We start from the raw sequence: 11,102 nt of genomic DNA, 5'->3' as shown, positions 1-11,102 counted from the left end.
GCATAACACACAACAGAGTTTAGACCAAAAAATAGAATTAAATGGTTCACCCATGTCTGGTCACAGCCACAGTAACAGCAGGGCAATATCTTTTATTAACTGTTACAGTAGATAGAGAGCCTTTTCTCATTTTTTAGTCTCCAAATATGAAGAGACAGCACATAAATGAAGAGGCAGGGGGGGGAAGAATAACTGTAGGTGACCATTGAACTTCACACTTAACACTGATGTGGTGTAAAAGGAAGTCACCACATAAAAATGACACGGAATTTAAGTAATTTTCAAATTTGAGTTTATTACTATCCAAAACATAGCAACATTAAAGCTCCATCCCACACTCATGGTCATAGTTAATACACAGCCCTTTCCCCAAGTAAATGAGGTTGCTAATGGGTCATTCGTTAAAGGAGATTATCACAGGCCAGTTGGACCCCCATGACATCCTGACCATGTCCGGCAGCTCAGTCTAGTTTTCTTGATCATGCCAATGTAATAACCCTGTTCAGTTATGACTCTAGCAATACCACTTAGTCAGACATTTGAAATTTCAACAAACATTTGGCAGACAACCCAATTATCACTGAATATATGGTATTTATAATTCAAAAACACAGTATCGAAAAATGCAACAATCGTTCACAAATTCAGTTATCCTTTAGCCTTATACATTGCTCAAATAAATATCAATCACTAGTATATAAATCTGCCATTTGAGTTTGCACATTTAAATCTAAAACAACAAATGGCTCACAACAAATTCTGAATTTATTCATTGACTTACTATGCTTCAAACAATATGCTGCAACAATTCACCAATGCCAAAAATAGAGAATTACACCAAATAGATATTGAACCTGTTCGTAGCAGCCTTTTAAAAATTAGAATGTAGGCCTCTTGTTAGCTCTAAAACAATCTCATAGGTTCCTTTGATAATAACATCCAGCCTCCAAGATGATGTTCCAGCCAAAGGAACAGCTGTTGATGCCTGCAGAATCCCAAATCGCTGCCTTCCAGAAGAAGTCGGCAGCCACAAATGCCCAAAGTAATTCTCTGCATTGCAGGCATGTTTTGATATAAAAATCTCTATGAAATCCCTCACAATTTCAAACACAATCACCAGCAGCAAGCTTCTCCTTAGCCACAACAAAATACAGTAGACGAAGAGAGCAATTGTATACCTCAACACAATTGCAAATGCAATCTTCAAAATGAAAACTCAGAATTAAATCTATAATACTTCAGCTATAAATCCCAAACCCTTATACTTCAACAAGGGCACAAAATTTCAGAACTTCAAAAGTGTCACAAAGACAACAAGAAAAAAATAATATTCAATCGAATGTTTTTCCCATCAAATGGGCTCATATTTATAAGTGCCAAATGGCACAAAGTTTTCCAAATACAACTTCACTTAAGAAGCTTCCTCAACACAACATTAAAATATAACAAAGTGCCATATAATATAATTTATTAATTGCTTTAGGCTCCAAAAATGACTTTTTCCACCATAACATAATATCTTGACACACAAGGCCACTGTTTCTTGTGTCCACGATTTAAGACTTTTCATCTTAGTTCCACTGAGCTATGATACTGAGATAACCAACATACAACACCAACAAAAATAACAACCTCAGCATATTTAGATGAATAATAATAATAATTCACCCATTTTGCGAAAACAACTGAAGAAGCATCAGAATCGAAATCTAATAACACCAAAAATTGATGCTCCCTCCAAGATTCTTAAAGCCCAAACCAGAAGCCCGAAATAAAAACTGAAAGCATCACTCAACTCCTCTAACTCAATTGAGTTCATTGGAACCAATAGCTTGACTTACTATAAATAGTGAGGCCTCAAACAGAGTCAAAACACACCATAAGCTACTGCAAAGCCTATAACCTCACAACTGAGACCTTCAAATCCCATTGTCAACTCACAAGGATCATGATGATGAACTGACCAAGCCAACTGCAGGAACCTGCTAAAAATGGGGACATTACAGCCAACCTTATCTATAGTCACCTATCCATGATTAATGCTGTTGCAAACTGTATGACATAAATCATTGTGCACTTGCCTACAAATTGAACATATTCAGCTTGGATTTCTTAGAGCTCTTAACAGAGTTTCTCATCTGATCCATGTTTTTAACGTGGTATCAGATCCCAAGGGTAAGATTAGAGTGTGCCAGCCTGCAAGCAGTTCTGTAGTTTTCTGTATATTATGAGTTGGGCAGGAGTGTGGGAGCTATCAAAATATCTGAGCAATGGATCTGTTGCGAGTGTGTGATATAGGATTTCAGTTTTTGGTTGAGTCCAAGAATGTTTGATCAAACATTGTGAAAGGCGATTGAGGTTGCGGCATTTAAATGATAAATTGCTGATGGTGATAGTGTATGTGGCCAAGGCAAAGTCTCCTCAGTTGAACAATGTGAACATAAATGATGAGTTGATTGCTGTTGTCAGAGAAGGAGATTCATCTGGCCCAGCCCATAGTCTAGAGCCTCCTCCACCAGAGATCGGGTCTCAAATCTTATCAGACTGCTTGTAGTCAAAGATGAAGGCATTACCATTCTTGATCACCATGTGTTGTCCTTGAAAAAGCTGCTCCTGTGCTGGAGTTCTGTTGCCCGGTTATAGAATTCTTTCAATTTTATAACCGTTGTTAATTTTTAAAACTTGCCTGGTTTTAAGCCTTAAATGGATCATTCTATCTGTGAAATTTGTGAGTCTTTAAGCCTCCACGTCTCCGGCTCGTTCCCAGCTCCGCACAGCATTTGAAATTTTTAAAATCCAACTTCTGAGCCTCCAGCTATAAAAGGTTAATGATTGCCGCCAAAAACACGTATTTCTTAACCTTTAACTTCTTAAAAGTTAATGTTAACCATCAAAAAACGTGTTTTTCTTAACCTCCAAATAAAAGGTTAATGTTAACCACCAAAAATACGCTTTTCTTAACCTCTCCAATAGGTTAATGATAATGTCCAAAAACACGTTTTTCTTAACCTCTTCAACGTGGGTGCCCAGATAGAAGGCATATTGAAGGTTACAGAAGAAAAGTAACATGCTGATGGATTTTGGAAATCTGTTTACCAACAATTTGCAACCATGATAATCTGTGCAATGAATGAAAGTATTTTATCTTTTATCGAAGCAGAAGCAGATGATCAGACTACGTTCGGATGGTTCAGTATTTTCAATTCGCACAAAAAAAATTCACAATATGTAAATGCTTACTCTTCACGTTTTCTCACAAGTCTGTATGAACATGGCTCCTTGAAGGAAACCGTAGACAAGTTTCTAAACGCTGCAAACAAACCCATGCATCTTTCTTCTGAATATGTTTCTCTCTTGTAGACCTGCACTAAGACGAAAGCCTTGCCAGAGGCCAAACTAATCCATGCCCACGTGAACGAAACCGGATTCATAGCTGACAGACGTTTGGAGAACACGCTTCTCAATATGTATGTAAAATGTGGAACTGTGGAGGATGCTCGCAGAGTGTTTGACAATATGCCTGACAGAGATGTCTGTTCATGGACTGTCATCATTGCAGCTTATTCAAAACAGGGTCCTGCCGAGGGGGCATTGGCACTGTTTTATCGAATGCAAACAGTAGGTATTCAACCCAACCCTTTCACCTTTTCCAACATTGTTTCGGCATGTGGCAACCTGGCATTTTTGGAGAAGGGTATGGATATTCATGAGCAAATAACCAGATGTGGCTTTCAGTCTCATGTCTCTGTGGGGAACGCCCTTGTAGACATGTATGCTAAATGTGGTAGCTTAGAGAAAACACGCGAACTGTTTGACAAAATGCCTCAACGAAATCTCATCTCCTGGACGGTGATGATTGCTGCATATTCAAAGCATGTTAAATCTCCTGGGGACGCATTGGCTTTGTTTAACCGGATGCAAAGAGAAGGATTTCAGCCGAATCAGTATACATTCGCTAGTGTTCTTCCGGCATGTGGGGACTTTTTGGGGGTGGGAAAAATAAGGGAACACCATGCTGAAGTTTTGATCTAGGGATAAATTTTGGAAAGTATGTACACTTTTTATCTCTGAATTGAAAAATCTCTATTGCTTTCTTGGTGCAAGAAAATAATGGAATGTGCAGTTTGAGTTCCCTCTTTTTGAATCTAAATTGTTTCAAATGTTGATTCTCTTTGTAGTGAGCATTCTCACGGTATGGTGTAGATGTTTATGAATCTGTGGATCAACGTTGTGCTAGTAATAGTTTTTCAAGCGTAGATCTTGATCATTGTTATTAGCAATTTTAAGTTAGTAGTTTGAGAAAGCTTTGAAGTCGTGTGGTGCATTCGTCATCATGAGCTTTCTCCCCTTTCATTTTAATTTTATATCTATTTGAAAAGCTTCAAAATTATATCATACGAGGGAGCTGCCCCTCTAAATGCAGAGGAAGGCCGCATATCAAGGGCCTATCCAACTGTTGTGAACGATTTGCCACACACTCCGTTGGGCAATTCTACTGTGACAAAATCTGCTTACCAACAAGTTCATAGCAGAGGACATGCAAAGTTTTGAGGTGCAGTAGTTCCTAAAGGACAAAGCTGCAACTGCTAAGTGTGAGGAGTTTTTAACACGAACTGCAAAGTGGCTGGTTCCTTCTATAAAGCAGTTTGTGGCTTTTTCTTGTACTGATATTTGAAATGTGTTTTGAAAGAGTTATATATTTGTTTCTAAATGGTAGCATTGAAGGGTTTGGACCATGAAGATAAAAGTGCCAAGTAGGGAGATTGAAACATGATAACTGTGGATTTTGGACTTGTTTGAAAAAGGGTTGAGAAGATGTGCTAAAATTTGTTGTCTGAAATCAAGGTCAAAGATATCCCTCAGGAACTACTGTTTTAATTTTGTCTAGTTGTTGATAACTAATAAGCGCTTGTTGAAAACAGGCTCTTAATAAATATAGAAGATGGCGGCTAGATGCAGCTCTTGAGGTATTTTAAAGAAGCTGTTTGAAAGCAAATGAAAGCTATTAACAAAGTGAAGAAGATCACTGGTGAAAGAGAAGCCACTCTAAACAGTATGGGATTGCATCTGGACGAAAGAGCAAGGAAGATGTTGCAGATTGTGCTATCCATAGATGTACTACTAGCAGAGTACTCTCCATGTTGCAAAAACTGGCCAAGTTTTCTGGCCTGATGAGTTTTTACAACTTTTACTGGTGCCAAAAACTTGCCAAACTTCAGGCAAAAACTCTGTGAACTTTAGGTAAAAACCAGTCATAGTTTGATGACAGCACTTAAAGGCAAAAAAAGGCCCAAATTAATTTCACCTCTTATTTCATCACTTGTGTTTTGCTGAAAGAGGGGCAGTAGTCTTCCACACAATTGAAAACCGACTTCAATCTATTTGAAGTGGATTTGAGAGGGAGTTTTTGAAGAGGATGACATCAATGATTTGGAGAAGCATGCTATGGAGTAAGGGGATGGATTTGGTTTCCCACTGGATGACATTGAGTTGAATGAGTAGTCATTGCCAGTGCCAAGAGAAGCTAGAAGCGGAGCTACATCGAGGATGGAAGACAAGCCACGGACTGAGTTAGACATACCCAGTGAGGAGGCACAGTAATGCTGAATGCAGACTTCTAGGACTAGACTCTCTAGTTCTACCTCTCCCTCATTTTTTACTAGAGATGAGAAGATGCAATTGGATGTGTCTACTTTTAGTATAAATGTATTTACTTTTAGTTGTACATAAAGTATTTACTATTTTGCTTCCAGCCACTAGTATTCTTACGAGAATGTGATTTTGTACTTCAGATATATCTACACTAGAATTGTTTCTTTGTGTTCTCATTTATTAACTCATTGGATACATCTTTTCATTGAATTTTTTTGCAAAAAAAATGCATTTCTAATTAAATTTAAGAAATTTTTTAAGTTTCCAAGTTTTTTGCAAAAAAGTGACTGAGTTTTCCCAAAATTTATTTTTTAGGCCTTCGTGAGGTTTTGGCTTTGGCGAGTTTTACAACTATGTTACTACCATTGTGAAAAAGGGATCGCAGGTTAATAAAGATTGCAAGTGTTTGGATAGGAGACTGTGAAGATTATGAAAATTTGCGGTGGCTTGTTTGGTGTTGTATGTGAAGTCAAAAAGATATGCATGATAATGAGATGTAAATGGGTATTGGTTATTTACTTTTATTGGTCAAATGTCTGAGTGTGAATCACCTTTTTAAAAGGTAAAACCGAAGTATGTAATTGTAGCTGATTGCTGTACGGGGTGAATGGTCAGTTGAACCTGACACAACAGACTATTTTTGGTCCAAAGATCTAGAGCTTTGCTATAGGCAAATTTGACTTCTTATGAAGCCCTGTAAAGTTAGGCCTCCATGGATTAGTGTGATAATCATGTAGCATGTACTCTCTTTTGCATGGAGAAGATAAGCCATCAAGTTGTGGAAACATCTAAGCTTGATGGGGAATCAGAGAAGTTGTGAATATTTGATCAATGAGGAAACATGAGATGATGTAATCTCGAAGTGTGAAGAACCAAGTTAATGATTATAGGAGAGTTCAACAGATTTATGAACCAAGTAGGTGAAAAGGATCCCTTTATCTAGCAAGTATGGCAGTTGGTTACCCATGTATCTTGGCAGATGGGTCTCTTTTTAACATTTGTATGGGCTTGATAATAAATTTTAATAAAAGCCCAGAATGATGATCAGAAAGTGTGTGCATCAATTTCCCCATCATGGAGGTCCATGGTAATCCAAAACCATGTTTGTGAGGATTGTGGTCAGTAGTAACCACTTGTATGTGAGGTTCGTGGTCAACCGAAACCACTTGCATGTGAGGTTTGTGGTTTGCTGAAACCACTCAAGTGCAGAGTTTATGGTCAGCACGAAACCATTTGTGTAAAGAGTTTGTGGTAAGCTAGAAACCACTTGAGAAATGTACTGGTTAGGGACAAGCTGCAAAATCCCAGAATATTATATTGAGGGAAAGTCAGAAATATGAAGCAGCACACAAAAGCCCAATTAAGCAGAACTTTGCAAGTATTTTGAAAGGGTACCTGATAAGGCTTTGAGCCAGGGTCCATCCTTTCTAGATTATGTGCACGCCGCAAAATCCCAAAATATTATAATGAGGGAAAGTCAGAAATATAAAGCAGCACACAAAAGCCCAATTAAGCAGAACTTTGCAAGTGTTTTGAAAGGATACCTAATAAGGCTTTGAGCCAAGGCCCATCCTTTCTAGATTATGGGCACAATTTGAAAACAATTAATCCGTATTATTAATTTATGGGGGGAAAGTGGGAATGGTAGATTAGTTATTGTCTAACTGTTAGCACAGACCAGTTGGACCCCTGTGACATCTTGACCATGCCCAGCAACTCAGTCTTATCTTCTTGATCATGCCAACCTTATCTGTAGTCACCTACCCATGACAAATGTTGTAGCTAAACTGTATGACATAATTTATCATGTATTAGGCTGTAACTTGAATATATTAAGTCTGGCTCTCTCGAAGCTCATATTTGAGTTTCTCCTCTGATCCATGTTTTTTACAAATGAAATGTTGGTGTTGGAACATTGGCAGCAAGAGGAATCAAGCATTTGAGAATAGCTAGTACAGAAGAGCATTAATCCTAACATTTTAGACTTCTAGTACGTCTACCAGTAAATGCGAATGGCTTGGAGCATAGGTTATATTACACATACATCAGGTTTCCTGCAATTACAAATCCATTGTGGCATTTTAGGATATCTGCCAAAATTCATACAGAATGGATAGCTCATGTTAAGAATTTAACCTTGATAATCCTCAGGTCTAATGGTGCAGATCGTACCTGACTCTTCTCCCTATATAAACTCAAGAATGGCATTTGTAATAATTTATATATCCTCTATAGGTGCCGGCGATCTGGAAATAAATGTTTTAGTTTGTTCTTGACTAATCTTTAGTTAGATCTAACTAACACTTGTCTCATAGTCACTGGCTTAGGGATAATTAATATTGGTTATATGCCAAGGGTTATGTCCCTTAAGGGACATACCCTCTAAAGAGGATATATAGGTGGGTTATGACTGCAGTTTGGAGACACACAACACACATGCAGTCTGATCTCCAAGCAGTCATATTCCCACGGGTTCAAGAAGAAGTTTATATCATTCAAGTTTGTGATTACAGTTTGGATCTGTAGTTGTCATCTATATCTGCCTATATATATCTGAACATAGAATTTGAATTAAGGTTCATTCTAAGCCCAACTAAGTTATGATCTTGAAGTCTGATTTATATCTCAAAATCTGCAGAACTGTACATGGTATTAGAGCCTTGTTATCAGATCTAGGGCTCTGCAGATATTCAATTATTAGACCTGTTTATATTCAGAAGTTGTCTTCCATTTCCAATGGCATATACAATTAGGCTTGAGGACAGATTCGATGGAAAGGAACACTTTGAAGCATGGAAATTCAGAATCTTGATGATTCTTGAAGAAAATAATGTTTGACAGTTTGTTGATGGAGCATCCAAACAGCCACCTATTGAACCTCACAAATACATATGGACCAATGGAAACAGGAAAGCCATTCAAATCATCTTGGATGGAGTTAATAATGATATTGTACCTATGCTTACCAAACACCAAACTGCCTACGATATGATGAACGCATTACGAAACGCATTTGAAGTAAATAATGCAACGAGGGTCCTTGCACTAAAGAGACAACTAAATCACATCCAGATAAAGAAAGGAGAATCAATAAACTCTTATTTCCTAAGAGTTGTTGGCATCAGAGATGAACTATCAAGCATAGGAGCTATCATTAATGACACTGAACTAACGCTCATGGCCATAGATGGATTGCCAGAATCATGGGAAACATTTGCACAAGGAATAAGTGCTAGAGATCAGCTTTTGGATTTTAACATACTTAAGAATGATTGTCTTCAGGAAGAGTCAAGAAAAATAAAGAAAGGAGGAAAACCTAAAGTGGAAGATGAAGAACTTCATGTTCTTAATGCCAACTCTTATAAAGGCAAGAAAAAGCATTTCAAGAAGAATAAAGGAAATCAGAAGAATGGAAAGCCCAAGAAAGACTTTTCTAAAATAAAGTGTTTCAAATGTGAAAAATTCGGACACTATAGATCAAATTGTCCAAAAAATTCCAAACAACAGGCAAATTGTACAAATGTTACTAGAGAAGAAGAAACTTATGACCCTAAGAACCGTGTCTTGTATTCCTCTCTATCAAATGAAATCTCAAATAAAACATGGGTAATTGATAGTGGATCCTCCAGACATATAACGGGATACAAAGAAACTCTAGATTTCTTGTCAGAGAAAGTTAACGGTGAAGTTACTATTGGTGATAACTCAGCACATTCAGTTGAAGGAATTGGTAGCTGCACTTTGAAGCTAAAGACAGAAAATATTCTTCTTAAAGATTTACTATATGTACTAGGGATTATAAGGAACCTAATATCAATTACAGCGTTAGAAGATGATGGACATAATGTTCCATTCGTGGATGGCAAAGTATTAACTTGGGCTAAGAACTATTCCATCAAGAAAGCTAAAGTAATTGGTCAAAGAAAGGGATATTTGTATGAATTGAATATAGAACCCATTCAAGCCCTTGTTCACAAAGCAGAAGATTCAAATAAAATATGGCACAGAAGATTAGGGCATCTAAACTTTAAAACCTTAGCAACTATGGAAAAGATGGTTACCGGATTACCAAAATTAAACAAAGATCACCCTAGTATTTGCAAAGGGTGTGCCTTGGGTAAAAGTACTAGAAGTCCTTTTCATGATAGTACTAGAAAAACAAATAATGTACTAGAATTAATTCATTCAGATTTATGTGGACCCATGTTCGTTCCCTCCCTTGGAGGATTTTGGTATTATGTCTTGTTCATAGATGACTTTTCTAAGAAAACATGGATTTATTTTTAAAATGCAAAGAATCAGAAGAAATCTTACAAAGGTTTAAAGAATTCAAAGCATTAACTGAAAAAATTTCAGGACATAAAATCAAAACCCTTAGAACAGATAATGGAGGAGAATATACCTCAGACTTGTTTGAAATTTTTTGTAAAGAATCAGGGATCAAGAGGGAGTATATTGTTCCTTATAATCCTGAACAAAACAGGGTAGCTAAAAGGAAAAATAGGACAATTATAGAAGCTGCTAGGGCTATGATTTTTGACCAAAATCTAGAATACTATCTTTGGGCAGAAGTCTCTTGTACTGCTGTATACATTCAGAACAGAAGCCCTCACTCCTATCTTAAAGATAAGACCCCTGAAGAAGTATTTACTAAAATAAAATCTAATATAAGTCATCTTAGAATCTTTGGATATCCTATACACATTCATGTTCCAAAAGAAAAGAGAACCAAATTAGAACCATCTGAGAAGAAAGGCATCTTTGTAGGGTATAGTGAAACTTCTAAAGCATATAGAATTTTCATACCTGGACAAAAAACTATTGAACTTAGCAGAGATGTAATCTTTGAGGAAGATCTTGCATTCAAAAAAGCAATAAGTTCCAATGAACCCTCTTCTTTATCAAATTCTGAAAGAATAAGTGAATTTGAATCCTAGAGGGAGAACTTAGAAGAGGTCGAAGATGAAATAAGCCTTGAGGAAAGTTCAAAGAAAAGGCCATTTTGGGCCATAAAAACAGTTGAAGCAGCTCAAGATTTTGCTACACCTTCAGGATTAGTCAGAGAAAGTAAAAGACTTAAGAGATTCTCTAGTTATATAGCAAATATGATTGATTTGTCCAAAATAGAGCCAACCAATCCTTCTAATGCTATTAAACATCCAACCTGGAAAGAAGCAATGACAGAAGAATATCAATCAATTATGAAAAATGATGTTTGGGAAATAGTTCCAAGACCAAAAGGAAAGGTCGTTGTTTCTTCCAAATGGATATTCGAAATAAAGCATGCAGCTGATGGGAGTATTGAAAAATATAAAGCCAGATTTGTAGCCAAAGGTCTTTCTCAGAAAGAAGAGATTGATTATGAAGAAACCTTTGCTCCCGTTGCCAAATATACTACCGTTCGAGTTGTCTTAGCAATTGCCTTATCTAAGGGATGAAAGGTACATCAG

At 37.0% G+C, this 11,102-nt stretch overlaps 1 protein-coding gene across 10 annotated transcripts in view; it reads right to left on the bottom strand.

The window, feature by feature from the left end:
• Nucleotides 1-635: 635 nt before the first annotated feature.
• Nucleotides 636-11,102, bottom strand: part of LOC149535796 (F-box/LRR-repeat protein At5g02910-like) — a 29,677-nt gene continuing 19,210 nt past the window's right edge. For 4 of the 10 annotated variants that reach the window (XR_016357036.1, XM_089804638.1, XM_089804639.1 and 1 more), the window contains one exon: nucleotides 636-1,050. Coding sequence is in view for 8 of the 10 variants with exons in the window: in XM_089804639.1 (XP_089660765.1) it covers nucleotides 872-1,050 (179 nt within the window). In the remaining 2 variants the exon portion in view is untranslated. Of the gene's footprint in view, nucleotides 1,202-1,443; nucleotides 1,594-11,102 lie in introns of those variants that run through there. The other 6 variants (XM_089804637.1, XM_089804636.1, XM_089804642.1 and 3 more) reach the window with 6 other exon arrangements.

Source organism: Cupressus sempervirens, chromosome 10 (genome assembly GCF_028749045.1).
Source record: "Cupressus sempervirens isolate cs-2001-9-10 chromosome 10, ASM2874904v1, whole genome shotgun sequence".
Taxonomy (NCBI): Eukaryota; Viridiplantae; Streptophyta; class Pinopsida; order Cupressales; family Cupressaceae; genus Cupressus; species Cupressus sempervirens.
Note: the sequence above shows the minus strand (reverse complement) of the source record. Positions and strands in the feature narration are given on the sequence as shown.